At 47.2% G+C, this 24,472-nt stretch overlaps 1 protein-coding gene across 1 annotated transcript; it reads right to left on the reverse strand.

Moving 5' to 3' along the window:
- Window positions 1-2,970: 2,970 nt before the first annotated feature.
- On the reverse strand, window positions 2,971-24,472 carry pik3r2 (phosphoinositide-3-kinase, regulatory subunit 2 (beta)). Its single transcript, XM_030114640.1, has 15 exons — window positions 24,030-24,472; window positions 15,010-15,102; window positions 12,768-12,842; window positions 12,255-12,404; window positions 6,164-6,374; window positions 5,998-6,083; window positions 5,803-5,905; window positions 5,065-5,163; window positions 4,792-4,972; window positions 4,580-4,699; window positions 4,235-4,377; window positions 3,956-4,132; window positions 3,791-3,862; window positions 3,349-3,519; window positions 2,971-3,266 (listed from the first exon to the last, which is right to left on the reverse strand). Exons 1-15 carry the CDS (start codon window positions 24,346-24,348, stop codon window positions 3,053-3,055), a joined length of 2,214 nt encoding a protein of 737 aa, XP_029970500.1. The 5' UTR covers window positions 24,349-24,472; the 3' UTR covers window positions 2,971-3,052.

Here is a 24,472-nt window from a genome sequence, read left to right on the forward strand (position 1 = left end):
TACGCTAATGGCGTCTGGCGTGAACCGTGGGGGGACGATGGAGCGACACTCCGACGACGAGGGGAAACACGAGTTCACTGTAACGACTGGAAAGGCACTTCTCATCTTCCTCGCTCTCCGTTAGCCCTCTGGCACCGCCGTCGCCTCCCGAGCTCGACTCCCGGGACCGTCTTCTGACGCGCCGAGAAGAGTGCGAAGTTCAGTACAGCCGATTCGTCCTGACTGAAATCGTCGACGGACTTCGCAGGTTCGGCAGAAGATGGCGGCCGGGCGCCGTTGAGAAAAAAAAACTACCTGAAATTTATATATATATGTTTTTTTTAACCTTCAGATTTGGGAGGCAGAAATGATGCTGTGCTTGAAAAAAGCTTTGTGATTTGCTGGAAGCTTGTCTAGAGATGAAACGTGAGGTTACTGACTGAACAGAGGAGTAGCCTTTAATTTCTAACCGTCGACGACAAAAAAAAAAGTACCACAACTTTTAAAAAGATTACTCCTGTTTGACACCCTTCTACAAAAATAGCTTCTTCTTTTCTTTCTTTTTGGCATTCTCAGAGATTTCCAAGATTATTGAGATTATTAAAGATTATTATTTGTCTATCTTGAGAAACGAATCAAGTTGAAAAGCAGCATCGATTAACAGCTCCTCTGTTTCTGAACAGCCCTGCGTCTCCGCAGCTGTGCTTCGATAAGTCCCACTGAGCGGCGGCGGGACGGGACGATCGTCAGCTCGAGTCGGTGGGGAGGGTGGAGGGATGTGAGCCCCCGAGTCCCGACACCTGAAGACAAAACGCACGGCTCCTCCAGTGCTGGCCGAAGGCTTCTCATCCCTTCTTCGTCCCTTTAATCCGTCTCAACAGATTCAGAGTCCCGGCGTCTCACACTGTGAGACCCTCCGCCTCGAGCTGAGTCAACGACCACGACAACAACAACAGGGACAAAAACCTGGAGGAATCCAGAGTGAAGGAACCGATCGTAAAAACTCTCCGTCCGATCGCCTGAAACTTACCATACAGCTGCTGTGCATAGCAAGACACACACTCACACACACACACACACACACACACACAGACACACTCTCTAACCACAACTAAACGCACAATTTTCAACCACTAGTTAAAAAAATGAAGGAATCCGTGCACACCGTCCTGGATAACCTGGACCACAGAGGGCTGTGAAGCATGGCTAAAGGACTCGCTCTCTTTTCCTCCTTGCTACATGAAAACACATCCTTCATTAGGCTCACATTAGCCGGATACGCCGCGTGATCAAACAGAAAAACCAAAAACAAAACAAAGAGACGCACGGGGTCACCATGCACCGACCGCACGTGCGTCCGAAATACACTGTACACGAGCTCGACGCCGGCTCCCGTCCTCTCTCTACATCGATGATCCACGACTCCGCGAGTCTGAAGGTCGAGAGGGAGGAAAAAAAAAAAAAAAATCGAACAGTCGAGTGCAAGAAGGGAGAAGTACCGCGAAGCCGAAACGCCGTACCGCAAAGAAACAGTCTAGTCTGGCGAGAGACGAAGCTAATACAGTACCCAAGATACGAGAATCACATCGGCGAGCGCCTTCAGCGTACGGGGCGAAGACGCGCAGGAGGAGCGCCAACAGTGCCGCAAGTCAATGGCTACAAGTGCTACGGTGTCAAAGAGGAGGAGGGGACGAGGGAAACTGAAGACACGCCCGAAACAGGACTTTTCCTGAATCGTCGTGTGAAACTGCATTCGTTAATGTCCCTCTCCTTCTTCTGTATTGTGATCGGAAAGAAAAAAAAAAAACAAGTTGTTCTATATTCACAATAAACCCAACGTGTACCATGCATTTCTATCCTGCTATACAGCGTTCCACTGTACGTTGTACCTCGTCGAGAGACAGAGAGAGAGAGAGAGAGAGAGAGAGAGAGAGAGAGAGAGAGAGAGAGAGAGAGAGAGAGAGAGAGAGCAACAAGCCAAAGCAGGTGGAAATAAAGATCATTTTGTAAAAAATATACCTATGTGTAGATATTTTTTTTAAAGCTGTAGCTTCGTCTGCGTCGACAGCCGTTTATTCTTCCTTCTCTCTGACTCAACGTGCCCCTTGATTCTGAAAACACAGGCTTGTGGTCATTCAAAGCTAGATACTACGGCACTTGAGCGAGCTTTAAATTGAATCCATCTTCTTTTTTTCAATAAAAAAAAAAACAAAACAAAACAAACAAAAAAGCCCCTAAAAACATCCCCAGTGACGCCACACACACACTTTGCTTTCTGGGCTGCCGATGGGCGTGAAGCGAGCGGGCGGGCGGGCGGTCCGGGCCGGGCCGGTCCTCTCGATGGGGTGAAAGCCCGGCCTCTTGTCTACGGAGAGTTTTTGCAGGCAGTCTGGGGGACGACAGATTGGGCCTTTGTCTGCAGACATTTATCTTGCTTTCAAGGCAAAAAAACCAAACAAAAAAAACAAAAACAAAAACATTTTTTTCCCCATCATCCCTCCATCTGGTCTCTCCACCATTTCTGCACAATCTTGAGGAAAAAAAAAAAAAAAGATCTGCGTGTGCTTTTGTTGTCGTCATTAACACATAAACAGAGTTTCTATTCTTCTCTGTGCCAAAAAGAAAAAGTGTTTTCTTGTGAGTTTCTCTCACTTTGTTTCATAACCGGCGCGCTACAGTCTCGGCCGACGGATGCAGACCCTCCTCAGGCGAGGCTCGGCATCGGCCGGGCCGACTGCACGCGCCTCGTTATCAGTAGTCGTGTGCTTATTATGAAGCCATGCTGTGAGCCGGGCGGCGAGGGGGCGGGCGGGCGGGCGGGCGGCGGTTGTTTGTTGGGGGGAATCAGCACCAGCCTCCACTTCACCCCGCCTTGGAAAACAGCATGATTTCTTCTTTTCTTTTTTCTCTTTTTCAAATGCTGGCTGTGTCGAGTCTATTTTAACGAACGGGCATTGTTCAGAGGTTTCCCCCCCTCCCCCCCACCATCCCAACCCCTCCCCCCTGAAATGCATATGAGTGAAAGTTTAGCTTCCCCACCCTGGTCGGCGTCCGACGCCGCTGGTGGCTGGATTCATCTGGGGTGCTGGTTCTGGTTCTGGTTCTGGGAGCGGGCCAGCACCGGGTAGGCCAGGTTTACATTCAGCTGGTCGTTGTGTTGGACCAAGGAGACGTTCTTGTAGTGGAGAACCAGGTCTTTGAGGGAGGAGTAGAGGTTGTAGGGCTCGGCGAAGCCGTAGCCGGTGGCCGTCTTGTAGATGACGCAGTGCTTGCTGTCTCCGTCCACACTGGAGAAAAAAAACACATTTCCATCGTCAAGTGCGTCTCGGTCTTAAACAAAACTCCTTCGGATCTGTTGTCAAAACTCACACCACAGAGCAGGCGTAGGAGCCCTTCTGCGATTGGCTCTCCCGGATGAGGAAGGTGCCGTCACATTTGCCTCGCAGCATTTCCTCGGCCTGGGTGCGCTTGATGTCGCCCACGTACCAGGTGCACTCGTCGTGATGAGGCGAGCTCTCGTCCTCCTCCAGAGAGTAGGAGCTGCACACAGAAATAACGCACATCTAGTCCACATGTCCAGAAGAGCTGCTCTGTTACCCACAATTCACCAGATGGAACCGTCACACACGATCTTCAAAATAAAAGCAGCAAAAATTATAGGCAGATTTTTTTACGATGTGTTTTATGAGACACCAAACATGTTTTATAGAAAAAGGCAAAAAAAAGTCCTTGAAGATTTTAATTCAGAAGCTCCTTATTTCCTGGACTGTATCACCGGTTTCTGAGCCGTCCCTGGATGTGAAACACTTACTCATCAGCGTCGTTCTTGATGCCCAGCCACTCGTTGATCTTCTTCTGCCTCGTCCCCTTCTGCGTCAGCCATCTGAGGAGCGGGAAACAGATCGGACGTCGATATTTTTACTTCACGAACACCGGGCTAACGCGCGCCAGAGGGTCCGGGTGTCCCGGTCCTTACATTAAATACTGGTCTCTGATCTTGCGGAGCTGCATGAGGTCCGGCTTGAGGCTGTTCATCCTCTTGTCGATCTCCCTGTTGTCCGAGACCTGCTCCCTCAGGTCCTGCTCCAGCTTGCGCTTGCTGTCGTGGATTTCCTTCACGCGAGACTTCAGGCGCTCGGAATTGCTCTGGATCCTTCATTTTACAACAAATATAACATTTAAGGATTTATTCGTTGCATCTACATGCCTTGAAGTGATCTTATTGAGTTTTTATGATAAAATTCTGTTGACATACTTTTGCACTTCCTTTTCGTTGCCCTCGCGCTGGAACCGCTCCAGAGACTCTCGGCTGTATCGCTCCTGAGTCTCGCACTGCTCCTCAAAGATCTTGATGGTCTCGTTGAAAGCTTCGATGGCCGTGCGCTTCATCTGCAGCTCCTGTGGGAAAGAGGCAGGAACACACACACACCGCTCTCGGCTTTAGCGCTCACACTCACACAATTTATTAAACATCCACTCTGCCCACAGCTATAAGATGAGGCTTATATTTTTTGAGCTTGCGTGTTTCATGAACATCCAGTGTGTGTGTGTGTGTGTGTGTGTGTGTGTGTGTGTGTGAGTGTGTGTGTTGACCAGGTACCTGCGACGTGCGAGTGTACTCCTCGTAGAGGGAGTCGTACTCGCGGCTCTTCTCCTGGTATTGCTCATGATAAACCTTCAGCTGTTCTCCCACCTCCTCGATGCTGTTCTCCTTCACCAGCTAAGAAACAAAACGCAGATAAACAGCTCAAAAAATGTTCACTTTGGCCCCAAAATGGCCCAAAGTAGACTAAACCAAACTGTCTGACCGACCTGCTGGTACTTGGAGATGGGGTACAGCAGCTTGGTGTCCAGCTTGGCGTTGTACTGCGCCAGCGACTCGTGGCGGTAGTGGTTGATGAGCTCCACCACAGTCAGGAAGGTGAGCGGCTCGGAGAAGCCGTACCGCCCGTCCCGGTGGTAAATCTTGATGAGCTTGCTGTTCCCGCCCTTCCTGCAGGGGGCGACAGGAGCCAGGTGGATGTTACTGGACACAGCTGCCAACATGCATCTGTGTTCATCTGTGAGAGAGGCCCGGATCATTACCTGAGGGTGAGCGTGTACTCGCCCTCCAGCTTGCTGGACGCGTCTCGAACCAGGAAGGTTCCGTCTGGAGTGTCTCTGAGCTTTTCGTTCACCTCCTCTCTGCGAACACAGCAACATTTTCACACTATTAACAGCTGCGTTGATCAGACAGGAATCACAGTCATACAGCTGCTTGAGGAAGGCGATCTAAAGTCTGACGTAGACTACAACGCCGGAGAAATCTCAATCCTCCACATGTGAAATGAAAGCAAACATCTAACGGACCGACACTGGTCCGATTGTCAAATAACTGTACACAGCCATCTGTCAAAGACCAAGGTGAACAACAACAGCGGAGACTGATTTATGTTCCTCTGCAGCAGGAGTTTTGCTTTCAAAGCAGACGTGCTGTTTTCATCTTTCGCACCATCCGGCGCGTCGAAGTGTGAAAACACAGCGGGAGGCTGTGATGTGAGACGGCGAAACTGTAAAATAGGCACATCTTCTGTTGCCACAACCCCACCTGTGTCGCCTCCGTGTTTTCTGTCCACATGTGAGGCTCTGCTGAGTCAGTTCGCCGCTTCATGCAGGCGGCACGCAAACCGCACCGCACACACAGACGAAATATCAGACACATCATGGGTCTAAACTGGAAGCTGGGTCGGTGGCAGGGAATCGATCTGTGATGGCTACAGATGCATGATCGAGTCCAATTTAGACTTTACAGCGCACAACCGAGTCCCGACCGTCCTACTTTACCTGGAAATGTCTCCCCAGTACCACTCGGCGTCGTTCAGCAGGCTGCTGGTGTCCGTCATGGCCGACGGTGTCATCTTTGACTTGGCCGGCTTTGCAGGGAGAACTGGAAACAGACGGAGACGGCGGCCGTCAGAAACGCCTGGGAGGGGGGGAGGGGAACGGATCTGGGCGGGTTTCAGGACGGGATCGCCAAACCTGGAGGAGGGAGGTCCTGATCGGCGTTCCTCTCTATGAGCAGCCGCTCCACCACCAAGGCGGGAACGTCCTCATCCAACGACAACCTGCGAAGAAACAAGCAGGCTTATCAGACTAATGAATCAAAGATGCCGTTTCCCTGCTCTGTGAGTGAAAGATATCTCACCACGGCGTGGAGGCGCCCGTCCGGATCAGCAGGGGGCCGAAGATCCTCCCGAGCGTGTGTGTGTCCAGGCCGTTGCTGGCCTGCGCCTGGGCGACCTTGGCCAGGTGTATGAGGAGGAACTGGAGGGTGAGGCGGTGGTGGAGGGGGACGGCGGTGGAGTTCTCCAGGACCAGGCTCACCTCCCTGTTCCGGCTGCCGGCGACTGCGCCATCTGGAAGAGATTGCAACGCCGTCATCTTGTGGTTTGGAGGTTTAACTACAACACGGACCGCCGCCGTCGTCTCTGAAAGTGTTTTTGAGAAACGCAAGTGCGTCACAAGGTTTTGTCGGAGTCATTAATATTTAGGATTAAATCAAGCCTTTGTGTGGAGGAGAATCGCTCTCAGTGTTCCCAGCATGCCTCGAGCAGCTCGTCCTTCTCGGCGCTCCGCTCTCTCTCATCTCGCTGCTGACACGAGACTGAACTCCGTCGGCACAAACTCGGCCCTTGTGCAAAGACTTTAACCCAAATCGCAGCGGCTGAAGCATTAAAATGTGGCTTTCCACGCTTTAAAAACAGTGACTACGTTTACATGCAGCTAATATCTGGGTTCAGGTCAATATCTGGGTTTCTGAAACATTAGGAAAACCCCGTTTACATGCTTTAACAGACAGAGAGTTACCCCGTTTACAAGTCAGCGCATTCATTCGGGACCTCCCTTTCCAAACCACGGCGCACGTCATCATGTTCTCAAAACAAAACAGCTCAAACCGGAGCAGCTTTGTGTTGCCAGATTGGGTGGGATTTCTGCCAAAACAAGCTTCTTTTTTGAACTCGTTGGATGGGTTGATTAAATGATTATGTGCTTATGACGTGTTTTTTATCATACAAATACGGTTTTAACGTGCATTTTCAACCGAGATGGAGGTTTGGGCTGCTTTCTACGAGTTTCAGATGTTTTTACAGTGTAGATCGACAGATCTGGCAACCTCCTCCACTGGTGAATTTCGCGCCTACTCGTTGCTGGACTCAAAAGACCATGATTCATTGCGGATGGAGCATGCGCAGAACCTAAAACAATGTCCCTTTTCTCGATATCTGTTTACACGGCGGCACTTTCGAGTTTGAAAAGGAGTAACCCAGCGGTCTTTATCGGGTTTTACAAATCTCGAATATGAGCTTTTCCGGGTTTTGGCGGGTGCTATTGGGTTATTGCCAACATTCGAGTTTGAAAAGGGTTTGAAAAGGGTTATTGGCTGCATGTAAACGTACTCAGTGTCAGCGGCATACGGCTCATTTCAGGATGCGTGCCGTTTTGCCATTTCGACAAATCTCCATCTTATTAAGTTATTTTTGTGTTTTGTATAAACTCCAGCAATCACTTCATTCACTGAACAGACGTGATTTGTCCGCCGCAGGGACCGGAGACATGATTTTTATGTCACACATGTGCTTCATATTTAATCTTTTACTTTTTGGAACGACGCTTTTCACCGGGTTTCGGTTCATGCTAGAAACATCAAGTTGAAGAGACTTGATTCTTTTCTTTTTTTTTCTTTTTTTCTTTTTTTTGTGATATGTATCAATCATGTCAGAGTTTTTATTGGTCCATAGCTGCAGGAGTAATTACGGTACATTGTTTATTGGTGCATTGCTACCTACATGTAGACATACACTTTTTTTTTTCCTTTTTTTTTTTTCACTGATACAGCAGGGTTATTAATTTATTATCAGATCATTTGACATTTTTTCACGGACCCCCAAAGCTCAGGCTCACTAACTCCTGGGGGTCTGGGGACCCCGGTTTGAGAACTGCAGTTGTAAACACACCGTTACTCTGCAAACTTTCATTTGTAGTTGTACTGTATCAACAAACAAACTGAAACAATAATTAGTTGACTTTTTATTGTGTATCTGTTAATATATCATTTAGTATCCTTGGACAGAGTTTTGCACACTGGACCGACGAGGCTGCAGCGCTGGATCCAGGATCCCAGAGGCCAGAGGGAGGGAACATGAGGTGAGCTTGGTAATTTCACCAAGTGACATAGTTCTGTTTGTGCTGAGTCAGCATGACTTATTCATCTACTCAGACATATACTTGCTTTTTTTTTCTTTTCATTCCTTTTCCTAGCTGCTTTGTCATTACTCTTTCATTATTCTTTCATTACTCTTTTTCAGCCATGCAGCTAAGATTTTTTTCCCCCCCGATCCTGGAAAAGAAGTGATGGACATAGTCCTTTTTTTTTTGGTTTTGTTCAAACACATGAGCCCCAACATGCCTGCAGAAAGAGAGAGAGAGAGAGAATAAACAGACAGACAGGTGACGGCTCGACGGAAGTGGTCCTTCTCTTTCTTTTTGCTCATCCTCGTGGTCCGCACCATGCCTGCAGAGAGTGAGAGAAACGGACGGACGGAGTTTCTGATTCTTATGCAGCCACGCGGCTGGTCAATATTGTCCTGATCCTGGAAAAGAAGCGATGGAAGCAGTCCTTTTTCTTCTTTTTGGTGGTCTTCTCGTCCTTGTCCTTCAGGTCCAGGTTTTCTGGATTCAGATGTCTGCTAGTGGAGTCAGGACCATCACCAGACTCCAAACAGCAGCTGGAGATGACAGAAGCATCGGAACAGCCAGCACGTTGGGGAGGCGTCACTATTTCTGAAGTTTCTAAATAGTTGAAACATGTTGGAGGTTCCAGGATGTCTGAATTTCCTAAAAAGTTGAAACTTGCTAGAGGTGTCAGGACGTCTGAAGTTTCTAAAAAGTCCAACGTCTCTGGAGGTTCCCAGATATCAGAAGTTCCCAAAAAGTTGAAATCTCCTCCGAGAGGGTCTGGTGTTTTCAAACAACTGAAACGTGGAGGAAGCTTTGAACTTTCATAAGTTGCTGGACAGTCGGCCCTCGCAAGAGACTCCAGCATTTTTGTAGTTTCTAAACAGCTGAAACGTGGAGGAAGTCTTGAAGTTTCAGACGTTTCTAAAATGTTGAAACATGCAAGAGAATTCAGCATTTCAAAACTTTCTGAAAAGTTGCTACTTGAGGGAGAGTCCAGCGATCCCCAAGTTTCTGAAGAGCCGAAACTTGAGGGAGAGTCCAGCGATCCCCAAGTTTCTGAAGAGCTGAAACTTGAGGGAGAGTCCAGCGATCCCCAAGTTTCTGGAGAGCTGAAACTTGAGGGAGAGTCCAGCGATCCCCAAGTTTCTGAAGAGCTGAAACTTGTGGAAGTGCTCAGCGAGTCCAAAGAGTTGGAACACGGGGAGATTTTTGAACTTCCTGAAGATTCCGAACAGCTGTTTGGAGGGGCAGCTGGGGAAAGACTTTCCTCTTCGGTGCTTTGACTCGAGTGCAGCCTGTTGTTGACATAGCTCCTTGTGATAAATGGATGGTTCATGATGCCCTCAGGGGTGATCCTCTCCTTCGCGTCCCACTGGAGCATGGCTTTCAGCAGAGCCACACACTCCCTCAGCTCATCTGGATCGTCTTTCAGATATCGACGCCACATTTTCAGATCTCCCAGGGCGCTATCTTCATCCCGCATTTGAAACGGAGGTTCCTTTTGCCAAAACGCCCTGGATGCCTTCAGTGTCCAGGAATCGCCCTCCTTTTTGAAGAAGTCTTTTGTCCTCAGCCCGGCATCCAACAGGTGTTTTGGTGGAGGTCCCAGGACTTTGATGATGGTTTTCAATATTTGGTGCTGGTTGTTACCAGGAAAAGGATCCGAACAACATAGCATGAAGGCCATAATGCAACCCAGCGACCACATGTCAATGGCCTCTGAGAAGGGCAGTCCGAATACTATTTCTGGTGCTCTAAGCGATGTCGGCTGAAAGATGTTTCCTGGCTTAGTTTGCGTTTTGAAGACCGCCACACCAAAGTCTATCAGCTTGACCTTGAGTGGCTGATTGATTTCATCCACGAACATGATGTTGCTCATCTTCACATCAGTGTGGATTATACCAACGCTCTTCAGTGCATCGAAAGCCACAGCCAGCTGTGTGATTATGGCACGGATGCCATCAAGGGGCATTGGTTGGTTATGGTGCGAAATGTAATCCTTTAAGCTCTTATCCAGAAGCTCAAACTCCAAACTCATTTTAAGACCAACAAACAATTCCCCATGAAACTTCACAATGTTGGCCTCGTCCAACTTGTGAGACTTGAGAAATTTCATCATCTTAGCCTCCCGATACATATGTGGTGCAAGAGTCTTTTGTATTTTAACAGCCACTTCCTCACTGGTCCCTGGTTTCAGACATCTGTAGACTGCACCAAAACCACCCTGATCCAAGAGTCTATTAACATGGTAGGACTTTGGTATGGGCAAATTCTTGCGTCTGGACTTTCGGTTGTTGGAGACCTTGAGTCCGTTTTCAGATGTCGACTCATCTGAAAGCCGAATGCTTGAGCTTAAAATCCCCATTGTGAAATATCTCTCTTGAAAATACCCGTCTCTGTAAAATACCTGTCTCGCTAAAGCTAATCTGTCTTCCAGACTCGATACAGCAACGCTTTCTGAAAATATCTATATAATCTGGTCAGTCTTTAAGAACGCAGCTTGCCTCTGTGAGCTGAACTCCAACACTGCAGCCAATGAGCAGGGAACTGCTACTTGTAAGGTTCCGTTACCCCGGCAACTGTGTGACCTTTCATCTCACTTGATGGTGATGTCATCAGATATCATCAAGTTTTTCCTTTTTTTTAAAAAAAACTTTATTGAACAAGGGGAAAACAGCAAAGAACTTAAAAAAACGAACCAAAAAAACCTTTATTAAACTACAACAACTGTTTTTTTTTTCCCCTTGTCCTGTTCGGCAGCCGGGGCGTGCAATATCGTATAACTGAAGCCTTTTACTGCAACAGAGGCCCCGCCAAGTTCATATTTGAGGGTACTGTTCGTTTGTTTTTTATTTCCATTACCGTTTTTTAGAAAAGTGGGAGCCAATATAGTCCAGAATTCTTTAAAGAATTCTGCTGGATAGCAATTTTGAACTGGAGCTTTATTATTGGGCAGATGCTGCAGAGATTTATGGAGTTCCACTGAAAGAGGAGAATCCAACACTATTTTATTTTCATCTTTCAATTTTGGGAGATTGATATTATTAAAAAAAAGAATAATTTAATTTCCTCATCTGTTGTGTCTATTTGTGATCGGTATAATCTTTGGTAGAAATCTCTAAAGATGTGATTGATCCTGTCTGGGTCATGGCTGATGTTTCCTTCTGGGTCTTTAACAGCTGAGATTGTATTTTTCTCTTTATCTGTTTTTAATTGATTGGTCAGGAATCTCCCAGATTTGTTGCTGTGCTCAAAGTTCTCTAAACGGAGTTCTTGGATGAAAAACTGTGTTTTTTTTTATCTAGAATTTCATTCAGTTGAAGTTTTGCTTTCCTTATATCCTTCAGCACGTGCTATTGCAGAAAAACATGATAAGCCTCCTCCAGCGATTTAATGTTCTCCAAAGTTCTTGAAGCTTCTTTTTTCTTGTGTGAGGAGAAGGAAATTATTTTTTCCCCTCATCACCGCTCAGAACACACGCTGAAGTGTCTGGCAAGTCGTTATTTTCTAAATAAATAGACCATTCTCAGCTGATAAACTCTGGATCTTTAAGTAATGATATGTTAAATCTCCAGTTTCTAGTTGGTGGTTTATTCGTCTTATTTGTGAGAGTAAATGAAAGTGTTGCATGATCGCTGATGGTAATGGGATGAATTTTGATTTGTGAGATGTCATTCATCAGTGTGCTGCTAGTTAAGAAATAATCTAATCTAGAGTAGGAATGGTGAACTGAAGAGAGGAATGTGTATTCTCCTGCAGTCAGGCATCGCAAAGACCAAAATCCTTCATGTATTGTTTCAGTTTCTGAGGCTTGCCAGACTCGCTGGCTTCCTGTGGTACTTGATTCTCTTCTGAGATGCATCATTCATCACCGTCACCACACAGCGTTCACACTCACGGGGAGTCTGCTTCAAAGAGGCTACAGGCTCTGCCAATGCTTTTCACACAGCGCTGGAATAAAGGCGAACCTGAGGCGTGCGGATAAAACCCGTCTGCCGCTAACGAGAAGATCCCGAAAACATGAAAGCTGCTCGTCGCTCAGGAGAGAGTTCACCAACCTGCTGACTGCTGCAGGATCTGCTGCTGCATGACGGCCGTCTGCAGGTGAGGGTAGATGCAGGCCGGGATGACGGGCGAGGGCAGCTCTCTCAGGAAGTGCAGGACGCTCTCGGACAGGAAGCACACGTCCGTCTGGGCCGATTCGCCCTCTGCAGGAAGAGACGCAAACAATCAGACGTCTGAGGAGGGCAGGTGAAATCACTGCAGAATACCACCTTAGAGAAGATCTTTTTGCAAAAAGGGAACAGGAAGTCTTGGCTTTCAGCCACTATTGATGACTGTATTCGTCATCTATCTCCTGCAGCATCATTACTGATAACTGAGACTGTCGCCTACTTTAATCCTGTCGTTTTAACTCTGAGGCATAAGAGGTTGAAAGATTAAAGAAGTGCGAACAGTTAAATAAATACTAATAAATTCACATTGAAATGTAGGGAGTAAAAGCACAAAGTCAACAGAGAAATAAATATACAAATCCAGATCTCTGCTAAAGCAGAGTAAAGCGGACTGACCAGAGCTCAGGCTGTAGACCGGACTGTCCGGATCGGAGGAACCGGCCGTCCTGTACAACATCTTGCAGTCCAAACCTTAAACAGAGAGAAAAAAAAAAGAATGAATCCAGTAACTGAAGGGTTGAATAATAAATAAAAAACAGACTTATTGTCCTTCAACATAATGATCCAAAGAGGAGATCACTACAGAATAAAACTGGACCTCAAAGCGCTTTATTAGCTGCTGGATGATTGAGGAATGCAAACAAAGCAGATTTTTCTGAGTGAAATACTGAGAGAGCCTCGCATTGTTTTCATCCCGGCCTCACAAGCGTCGGCTGAGAGGAGGCGATCAGTCGGCTGGGAGGGAACCATCCTTCACAACTTAAAAGGCAACGGCCACAAGAGCGAAGCCAAAGAAATGTTCCCGTTTTGTTTGTTCCTGACTCGCTAGAAAATATGTGCTTCATCTAGTGACTCTGGAAAACACGGCGCACGGCAGAGACACTGAAAAAAAACGATTCTCTTCTCAGGACATAGTTTGAAACATGCGTCATGACTAAAAAGGAAAGGTTTTTCTTTTTTAAATTTATGATGGAGCACTTTTTAAAAAAAAAAAAAAAAATCCCACTCAGTCAGACAATTCCTTGTTTCCCGGACTTTAAAAAATGCTTCAGAAACGCCGCGTCTGGACTGTCTGTATTCCTCGAGACGAGCCCGTCTGTCAGGCGGTCGTGAAAACCGCAGCGTGCAGCGCGTCCGTCCAACAACGAGCGAATTCAATATTCCTGTGACATTACAGCATTTACGGCCGGAGACAGACGTCCTGCCGCCCGGCAGCATCGCCGTCAGAGAGGCAGCGTGCTCACAGTCAAGCTGAGAAATCCGTCCTCATCACTCGACGCAGGCTCCATGTGGAAACACGTCACATGTTGTATAATGTCACGGTGCAAAGCATTATGGGATCGATCACTCCTGATATGATCACTTTATTCGGTGTTCGAGTGAACGGGACGATTTAATGTCTCAATCGGAAATGATTCAGCCGCTGCTGTTCCAAAGTTCATCTCAAGATGTTTTGATGCAGTTCTGAAAAAAGTTACGGTTAAAAGAAACATTTCAGAACTAAAAAGCATGAAATATCAGAGAGGTTGAAAGATTTGGTGGAACCGATTGTTTTAATTGGAAAGTAGAGCGGATTTCATTTCCGTTGGCAGCTCTCTGGTATTTTAAAACAGAATTATCTGAAATGTTTTGTTGGGTCTGCGGCTAAATGTCACCACCTGTAAACGGGCCAATTATTTAGTCAAAACCTTTTCCCCAAGAAAAAAAAAAAAAATCTTCCTTATTTTCACGCATAATTCCTAATTTCAAGAGTAAAAATACAAACGTTTATTAATTCCTGCTGTTATTGATGAACTCAATATCTTAAAACCACACAAGGCTTATTTTTAAGGTGTTGGTTTCTATAGATTTAAAATAAATAAATTATTGGCTGGTGAAGATGCTACAAAAAGAAATGACTGCTGACACTGAAGGGGATCAGTTTAATATTAATTGCGATCATCTCAAGATGATAAGCTATCATAAACTGCTTTGTGATTATTCTCTTAATTTTTTTTTTCATATATTCAACTCAAAAAGATCCCATAATTCATTTCTTCTCCTCATCAGATGCATTTCTCAGTTAACTCTCTGGCTGTTTGTCCACATGTATTTTACTGCGTTGATTTTTCAGCCATTACTGAACACTGCATCACAAGAGCCGAACATGAATGGCGCCTTTTGTCGTGGAGCGTTTCGCAGAGGAAATGAGCCGCAGAGAACGAGACTGCGCTGCTCTGGATGACCACGCGAAAACTCAATTGAAGGAAATTAAAAAAAAAAAGACAGATAAAAGGTGGACTGGCGTGAATGAGAGACGGTGAAATGGACGGCAGGAGGAGGGGACTGTGAATGGAGCCCCGCTGGGCTCTATTTGTTGATAACACGGTGTGAATCCAGCCCACTGTGCAGCGCCGCTCCGACCTCGCTCCACTTTTATTGATACAACACAATCGTACGAAACACTGTCGCGAAAAAGATAAAAAAAAAAAAAAGAAAAAATCAATGCAGAAGATGCGCACGGAGTCACGACTGCACGGAGGAGGCGCAGCGAGTCTCTGCACGAGACGGGGAGGGAGGGAGACGGACAGACACAGAGCAAACACAGAGAATAGACGGATGAAAGTGGCAGACACACGGATATATTATCAATTTATACCTCTCTTTTCTATGGCTTGGATGAGGCTGACGAGGGCCGGGGGCGCCGTCTCCGGCGGCGTGAACTGCTCGCTCAGGTCCGGCACGGGAGCAGCTGAAACAACAAGGAGAAGCTGGGTTACTCCGGCGAGCGGAGGGAGATGTAGAGCGTGGATAATGTCCGGAGCGCAGATCCGATCTGCAGGGAGCGCCGGCAAGTTTGGCGCACAATTCGAGTTTGGAAAATATGTCAGGAGCACACCCAGTGTGGAGAGGCAGAGGGGAGCTTCAGGTTCTGTAGGACTGGAGGATGAAAGTAGAAAAAGTTGTATTCATGTGGATTATTCGCTATTTTTTCACTTCTTTTTTTACATAAAAATGAGCCATTTTTCACGTATGAAAATTAATAAAGGCCTCAAACAGGAGCAGGACTGGAGATGGTGAGAAAAACTATCTACTTTACAACTCCCCACAGACTGAATCAAACCTCTTTTCAGTTGGGGAGAAAGAGAAAAGGAGAAAGCAAGATTGAAAAAAGAAAAAAAAAAAGACAGATCCCATTTCTCTCCCTCCTCCTCCTCCTCCCCTTTCCCCCCCTTTTCTTTTCTCCCCTCTCGCTTTCTCTCCTCCCCTGCGCTCCGCTCCGTCCTGCTCGGTGTTTCGCCTTCGCTCTTTGCGTGAGTGGAGCACAATAAAGGATTTAATCAAAACTCCTGAACAAGCAAAAGCCCCGTGGCAGCGTGCCAGGCCCCGGCCCGGCCCGGCTCGGCCCGGCGAGGACAGCACAGGCGGCCAGCGCCTCCTGAACGGGGGTGTGTGTGTGTGAGAGAGTGTGTGTGTGTGTGTGTGTGTGTGTGAGGGGGTAACACTGGGAGTAGGAAGGGCCCGGCCTGGCCGGGTCTTGGCATCGGCTCCTGTTCCTGGCACGGCTCGGCTAAACCGCTGCTGATTATTAATTTGGGGAGTTCAGACAAGAAACGCCGCGTCAGCACATTCCTCTCCCTCTCCGGACTTTTCTCTCTCGTGTTTCTTCTTTCAGGCCCCTTTAGGCCTCTTTTATTTCAGTTTTTATTTGATTTCTCTCCCCCCTCCTCCCCCTCCTCCGCTCTTTGTGCCTTTCTCTCGCTCCCTCTCGGGATAAATGTGGAAACTTTGCCTGGGAGTGTCTCCAGCCTCCGCCGCCACTTCACCCTCCTCGGCCGTTTGGGCCGGAGGGCCCTGTTTCTTCAGGTGTGCGCTTCACACTTCACATACATGTCCTCTTCTAAATATAAACCCAAATCAAACTGCATTCGTAGCCGCTTTTCCAAAAAGCAACTTGCAAGGGGAGTTTTCAGATCTGGATCCAAGATCTGAGAAAGCATTCGCTCAAAACTACCTCAGGACAGATAGCGCTGGTGATTAAATGAAGCCGAGTGTCGGGGCGGATATCGGATGCAAACGGCTCTCTCGCGTTTCCTCCCTGACCCCAGGCCTCCTTTCCAATTGTTCACGCCACACAAAATGTGTCACGTCCCACAGAAAGTCTCAGAAAACCAACGAAAAACAGTGAGGAACGCATAAAAACCAGAGCGGAGCAAGTTAACGTGCCGTTTTCTGTAACGTGATAATTGATGAACGGCAGTAATAAGTAATATCGGCTTGGGATCGGTGTCGTGCTGTGTCTCAACCAATGAGAGCGTCTTGTGGGCGGGTCTGAAATGTTTTGAACTGTCTCTGGTTCTCAGTTACATGTGGGACAAAGTTTCTGATCAAAACAGGGACGAGAGACGTCCAGAACTGATAAAACAATATTACAACATAAGACTGCTGTGGAAATCAGCTCATCTGACAGCAAGAAGACGAGACGACGGCAAAGTGGGGAAAAGTTCAGGACTCTTGTTTTGATTTTTTTTTGTCTTTAGGTCTCACTTAAAACACAAAACACTTTGTTATTGTCAGCATCTGTACTGCAATGCAACAGCATTTAAATGATTCTTTTTAAGCCGAATGTGTGTAATTTTGTTCTGAGTGCAGGACGAATGAAACACACTCAATAAGAAACTCATCACGTTGAAATAACACAATAATGGAAAATACAGCTCTATAAAACACAATCCTGGAACTCCAGTTTATTCAGTGAGTCATTTGATCCTTTAAACTGAGCTAATTTGTTCAGATTCTTCTCAAAAATCATCCATCCTTATATTTTCACACTTCATTGTGTAGCCTGTGTAATGGAGCAGATGCTTATACTAACATACATTTTCAATATCATCAATTGGCTTAAAGTTGAGTAGGACCAACTAATAATGGCTTTTATTTTCTCGTAGCTGACGTGCAACATCATTTCACATGATTAGTACATTGTTTCATGCCGTGTTTTGCAGAGATTTCTTCGTTAAACAGTTAAAATATGGATCTTTTGGAGTTACACGGATCCTCAAAAGTAGCTGATTGGAGACAACAACGGTTGACTGAACAAAGAATTTGTTCAGAAGAGAAATAAAACCTGGAAAACCTGGATGGGAATAACGACAAGGTGCTGCAAAATGTAAATGGTGTTTCTTTTAGGGAGCTGAGTGTATCTATTATTCAGCAGGAACAAAAAGCCGCTCTAATGGAACCCGTCCAGTCTGCTCCGGGCAAAAAGACCAATCTGAGGGGGAAATAAACACCACACATCATGTATAAACTCAGTCACTAATCATATTTTATTAACCCCTTTGGAGAAATTGCTGTTTGACCTTTTTGACTTCAAGGTTCCTGCTCAGGGGCTCACGGCAGAGGCCTGTCCACAGCAGGGGATTGAACCTGAACCTTCAATCTCAGTCCCCGTCTCTCCAGCCAGAAGAAGTGCCGTTTTGTCAGAAGGCGGACCGGTTTCCTCTGGTTCCTGCTCTCCAGGCTCTGAAGTGGTCTCCGGGTTTGGAAACGCGGGCCGAGAGATAAACAACTTTATCTGGGGAACCGCAGCTCCGGCGCTCCGGCTCCCTGCGAGACGGATTTAATACGAGCCGACCCGACGCGACCCGGGCTGCGGTGCACTTCGGGCCTCCGGGGTCTGACGTACGGACGCATTCACTGCAAATCATTTTCGCAAACAGGACCTCCTGACAGCGCCTCTCTCTCCAGAGCCGGTCGGGAAGGTGTTTTTACGTTCGGCTCGGTCCGAGGCGAGCGGCAGAGAGGCATGAAGCGGAGGGCATGGAGCTATGTGAAGCAAAAATATTTGCTCTATCTCCTCTATCGCTGAGCTTACATAACGTGGAGCTGGCTCTGCTGCATTCCCCCCGAAACTGAAGCTCCTCCGCTCAGAGATACAGCTCCAGCTCACACACAGATCCGACCTCTGCAGATCCCTCCTCACAGCCACAACACTCCGCTCATTTCATTTAAAAAAAAAAAAAAAAAAAAAAACGTCTTTGACAAAAACAACTGAAATAAATAAAGAGACTGATTTGATAGAAATCAGCTTGAATGGATTTTAAATGCAGGACGGTTCACTCTGAATGAGCATGGAAGAAGAAGACAGTTCAGTTTGATTTGCTTCATCTGGAAAGTACAGGAAATCCAGACAGCTCAGCTTTATGTGCATTCTAAACCGTTTATTTGATGTTTTTTTGGGTCTGGTCTGCAGCTCTCGTCCTTTGATTGCGTTACAAATATTTAAGCTGAAGGCAGAAATGTGCAGAGCAGTAAAGGATCTGTCTTTCCAGCCTGCAGAGGACTCAATAAGAAGTGGATTACTGTTTATTCAACTCCATTCAGGTGCTACGAGTTTACTGTAAACTTATGTATTACTATTTGCTGAACGAGTGTCATGACTGGATCAAAACACATCAGAACAGATTTGATCATATCAAATATGTTGACGATCCCCTAATTTTCCCCGACGCAAAGACGGCTGCTTCCATCCATCTCACCCTGACGAAGCGCTGAAGCGGCTTTAACCAAGTCACCGAAGCCCAGATGACATGAAAGACGTCACACAGATATGTGAATATGATGAATCAAGTCAAGTAAATGAAACGGTAAAAACGTGCTACGGAATAAACTCTATTTGTCGCTCTCAGCTGTCAGTTAACACAACGGCTTTAAAACGTCCTCCTATTATTATGCACAGACTCGGCGTTTGAGCAGCGCAACGCTGAGAAATAGATTAAAGTCTTACCGAGCTGGAAACAAACTCTAAAGAGAATTCAGAATGAAGAAAAAGCATCGCATTTTTCCAAAGCTTTACAGGAAAGCAAACAGAAACAGCGATGGGAAACTGAGTTTTCCAAGGTCAGGAAGTGAAACATCAAAACCCAGATTGCAATTAAATTTGACAGCGGCAACACTTTCTTGTTTCTGTGCAATTAAGCGTCTCAAAACAGCGTAACTTTTCTGGTTTCCATCTATCTGCAGAGGCATAAACCCTGCCTGGACGAGTTTGCCAACATCAATAAATGCAACGCCCCAAATAAACACGCAGCCCGACGGAAATGTTTCCATTTCCACTAAAACGTTCCTCTATTTGTGATTGGCATTATTTCACCAGATGAGAGAGAGAGAGAGAGAGAGAAAAAAAAAGAGTTTTGTTGGCCTTGAAATGGGCCTAAATTTTCAAAGCTACACTGAAAACGAATCTGCTTGATCAACAAATGAGGGTAAATATCCGCCGCGCCGGCGGCTCCATGAATGTGTTCCTTGTGCGTCGCGGTGACAAGGCCAGTTGGCGTCCGGCTCACAGCTGATGTGTAACGGCGAGCGTGTTCGCCGCTCGGGTTTCACTGCCGCCGCGTCCCAGCTATGCAGACTGGCGACTCGCTATAGGGCTCCTCTGTCACAACACGCTTCGGATCGCCGCACGTGGACGGCCGGGCGCAGGTGATCGCTGCGCACAGCGCGACGTCTGGGCCCGCAGGGGGGTCCGGGGGAAGCCTTTTCCCAGCAGGATTCAGCTTCCACTTTTAGCTTTCTTTTTGTTGAAGAAATTGCAAATATTAAAACACATTTACATCATTTAACGGTATTTAGTGTTTGTTCAACACACATGCATTCAGAATATGGTTTACCTTCTGCAGGAAGGCTCTCATCCTTTCTAGAAGAATGCAGAGGGTTCGATAGACGTGTGCAGTACAGCATTCAGTACATGAGGTGTGTAGGTTTTTGTAATATTCGCACTTTGCACAGCTGCATAATGTTGTTTTTCGATTGCTCAAACATCACCTGGAAGGAGCGAGTGCCGTTTCGTATTGTTCCTAATGAGACCTTGAACGTTACGCAACAAAAGTGACTTTTTTGGGCACAAGGTTTATTATCTTTCTCTTTTGCAAATCACTACTTCCTGCAATCCTGCGAGGAACAGATGTCGACGGTCGCAGATCGAGGCAGTTTTCTTTATTTTTTTATTTTTTTTATCTTCTTTGAGCAGCTTCTGCAGCCACAACAGCACAGGCAGCCAAATCCAACGGTTGAAGCCTCACAACAACCCGTCAAGGTCGGTGCAAACCCAGTTCCGTACGGTTACTATTAGTGCAAACTGCATCATCTTGCTATGTTCGCACCGAGTTGACTTCTTATTGCCCCAAAATAAAAGATCGTGAAAAAACTAAAGCTGTGCAAAAAAGCTGCGCAAAACCTAACTTGCAAAACTTCCTGCAAAACTGCATGAAAAACTTCCAGCAGCTGGTTAAGAAACCAAATCCAGCTGGTTACTATATCTGCTGCTGGGAAGGGTGGCCTTGGCACACACTCTCACCCTTGTCTCCTTCCCTTTGCAGCCTCTCCATAACATTCCCCATTCTCTTTCTCTACTGTCCCGCCCCCTCCTCGCCTCCTCCTCCTCCTCCCCCTCCATGGGTTCTTTGAAAGTGCTTTCCTGGTAAGGCGCAGGGAGAGAGTGCACGGAGGCCTCTCCTTTCTGAGAACTGGCTTCGCTAACATGGTTTATAGCTGCCCAGAGACAGTATCAGACGTGTATGTGAATCAGGGAGAGAGGGAGGGAGGGAGGCGAGCGAGGGGAGGGGGGGGGGGATGCCGGGAGGGGTGAGAGAAGGAGGACGAAGGGAGGAGTTTGCAAAAATGCCAAGCCATGGTTCACTTCAGCAGGCAGTTAAAGTGAGGCCAGGGAGAGGAGAGCGAGAACGGAGGGGGGGGGGGGGGGGGGGGGGGGTGAACGACTCCCTGCTTTTCCAGACTTATTTCAACTGCAACTTAGAACATGTTTTGCACCCATACCAGAACGTTACAAACTATTCATGCATAAGTGTGCATTTGCCTCTACTGCTGCGTCTTGTTGCAGCCACTTTCAGAATGTTGCTCATAACTGAGCTGAGAATTTCCTGCAGAATCAGAAACGCCAGAATAAAAATGCACTCAAGTGCAGCAAAGAACATTTGCTGAGTGCACGCCAGTAAAACTTGAGCTTCACTGCGGCCTCCAAACATTCACACTGAATAAGATTGCATCTGCAAACCCACAATCCTGCCTTTGCTGTGTCACATCGGAAAGCACAGAGCTGAAAGAAATTTGCATGTTTTTTCCAACCAAAAAAACCTGCTTTTTGCATTTTGCTCACTCCTGCTGAAAAGCAAAGGTGCATTTTCACGTCTGCTCAAGCTGCAGTCACCTGACTGCCCCAGTGCAAAACCAGAAACCACCTTCCTCTCACTTGAGTGACAGAATCAGGAAATCCTTGCCAACAGGAAGCCGTTCACCAAGATAATCTACTTTTTTTTTTGCAGTGCTTCACCTGATTTATACCTACAATTGTACAACTTTTTGGACAGTAACAATGACAAATGTGTTCGAGCAGCAGAGAAAACACATCAGTTGAACATAGAACTAACTCTGTTTAAAGAACTGACGGTTGAGTTATCTGCTAACTCACTGTGTAAAGGCAGATTTAAAGGTTATTGCAGGTCATACCTTTCACTCAGGCTTTACATTTCCGTGCATGTTCATGGATCGGTGCTGAATTGCACATGGAAACAAAGGACACTGGGATCCATGCAGTGGACCTGGTCAACATTCGGCACCACCAGGTTGTGGCCCGAACTGGCTGAAGCCAAACGTTACCATCTCTGTAAATATGGAGTGAGCCGCCGTCACAACGGCTCCATTCAGGCCGGGATCCCGGTCCCTGCTGCCTAACGGCGGGGAAACGACGATGATATCCGTAAAGATCGAACCAGACCATTTGGAATCTACAATGCGCCGTTGGTGCCGAGCCAAGGTGTCCTTCGCCCGGCCCGCTCAGAAACACCTCCCCTCTCCCGGGGCTTCGCTCGGGTTGCTGCTCCCGTCTCCCCGGATCACAGACACAAACGCCTGCTGCCCGGCTGGTTTGTCTCACTGTCCGTCAAACGGCGAGGACACCGCCGCCGTCCTCCTCACCTGCCCCTGCAGAACGCTTTTTAATCAGCACACTTTCTTCACTTCGCTTTCAAAATCATGCCTGCAAAGTGAAAATAATTGAGTGGAAATTCTGGATTTCTTCTTTCTTTCTTTTTTTCGATCCACGACGGAGGTATTTTACTTTTTCGGGGGGGGAAAAAAAAAGGAAAAAAAAAAAAAAAAAAGAGGAATGAAACCCGACTGTCGAATCTAAATGAGGCTCAGTGTACATTGTTGTTGGAGCTGAATGGCCAAGTTGCCAAACCAGAGGTAATTCAGAGTTCATGGCCTGCAAACGCAGAGCGGCGCTTAGTCCATCTGTCATAAAAAGAAAAAAGCAGTGAAAGGGAAGGACGAAGAAAAGGTCTTTTGACAGGAGAAGATGTGCGGTTTAATGTGCAGGTTGATATAAAAACCTTTATTTATCTTTTTTGGCCGCGTGCGCATTTTTTTTCTCTCCAGCATTTCATACAAGGAAGCAATAAATTAACTGACAGAAGCCAAAAAGCAAAGGAGTGCAAATGAGGAGAGAATGATGGAAACCTTGGGAGAGCGGAGGAGGCTTTGGTAGCAAATCAAAGTTCTACCTCGAACTGAGCCGTGCAGAGGTGGGGCCGCCCGAGCCAAGTGTGTGTTTGAGTTGGACGCGGCTGCAGCTGAAAGCAGACTCTCGCCGTTGTGAATAAATATCAGTATAAATATCAGTGTTTAAATAAAAGTGGTGGGAGCGGACCGTGGCGGCACGGAGCACTTATCTGAGCGAGCCGTGATGTTTTACTTCGAGTGTTTTCATCTGCACAAAACACAAATACCCCCACAAAAAAACATCCCTCTTCCTCGTGGGATCTTCTACTCAGCTTTAATCCTTCACGTCTTCTTGAATCTTTATTTGATTTATTCTTTTTTTAGGGGGGGGGGTTTATTGTAATTGATTCCCAGAAGCGATGGGCTCATAAACAGAACAAATCGCTCCTTTTAGAAGGAACTCCTGCGCACTCGGCTTGAGCGATGTGCCTTCGCCTTGACCGAACGCGGGTGTGAAATGACGGCGATTCAGATGCGAAATGGATATTTAAGTCATGAGAATCACAGCAGCACAAAACCGACCGAGTACGAAATGACTGGCGAGGAAAAAGATGGGCGGGCGTTTTTGTCCAGATAAGGCCCGACGCCGCCGTGAAGGGGCCCACACAGACGGACCGGATCAATGCCAGACCTGGAGAGTCCAGGACAGTCCGGCAAGAAGATGGATTAGCGCTTTATGATTCAGCACGGAGTCTGGGTGGCCCTGCCGCGTCTCAGGAATAGATTTAGGGATCAGATCAGGGGTTAGAATTTATCAAAACGAACCCACGAAAGGTAGATGACAGTGAAACGTCAACTGAACGGACAAACAGCCGACAACAGCCGGCCACATGTGGATGTGTGTATTCCTGCGTGTGTGAACCGTCCGGTTCTGGACGTGAAAACGTTCCGGGAAAGCAAAGCGGAAGAAGGCAGAGCATGTTCGGGAACATTTCGAGCAAACCGTCGGGATTCTCACGTCTTGGCTGCAGAGGGATGGACTGCTTCCAGACAGTTAGTCGTTACGAACAGAATGAAATCAACTACTGTGATTTCAGCGTTATTTAGCTGAATAGAAAAAGCTGCAGAGAGTAAAGATATATGAAGAGCCCCTACCTGGTGCTGAGTCTGGCTTGGGAGCTGCGGGAAGCGGCCTCTGGGACCGGGGTTGACTCGAGGGGAGCGCCATCTTGACGGGGCCCACGTACTCCACGTACGTCCCGGGGAAGTCGCCCCTCTGCTTGGTGCGCTCGTTGTACCCGAGCAGCCAGCCCAGGCGCTCGGGCTGCGCCTCGCAGCCTTCCTGGTAGCTCTCCGAGGACGCCAGTGACGCCTTGCTGACCGTGAGCAGGTCTCCGGGCTGCAGGTCCAGGTCCTCCTCCTGGTCCTTGGTGAACGCGAAGAGGGCACGGTACTGGAAGCCTTCCGCCGCCATTTTGATTCAGAGTCAAAAAATGAAAATGGCCACCCAACAGAGGATTAGACGCCGCAGCTCGAGTCCCACCGCAACAACGGGATTCGGCAAAAAAAAAAAAAAAAAAAAAAAAAAAAGTCCTCCT

Source organism: Salarias fasciatus, chromosome 18, assembly GCF_902148845.1.
Source record: "Salarias fasciatus chromosome 18, fSalaFa1.1, whole genome shotgun sequence".
In the NCBI taxonomy this organism is placed as follows: Eukaryota; Metazoa; Chordata; class Actinopteri; order Blenniiformes; family Blenniidae; genus Salarias; species Salarias fasciatus.

What these genes read in the sequence shown, in the direction of transcription:
- pik3r2 (XM_030114640.1), bottom strand. Translation starts at nt 24,348, where the DNA reads ATGGCGGCGGAAGGCTTCCAGTACCGTGCCCTCTTCGCGTTCACCAAG. An exon ending in CAAGCCAGACTCAGCACCAG is followed by an intron (nt 15,103 to 24,029) that starts GTAGGGGCTCTT and finishes TTGTTGTTTCAG; the next exon opens with CTGCTCCCGTGCCGGACCTG. An exon ending in TCCTACGCCTGCTCTGTGGT is followed by an intron (nt 3,267 to 3,348) that starts GTGAGTTTTGAC and finishes TTTTTTCTCCAG; the next exon opens with TGTGGACGGAGACAGCAAGC.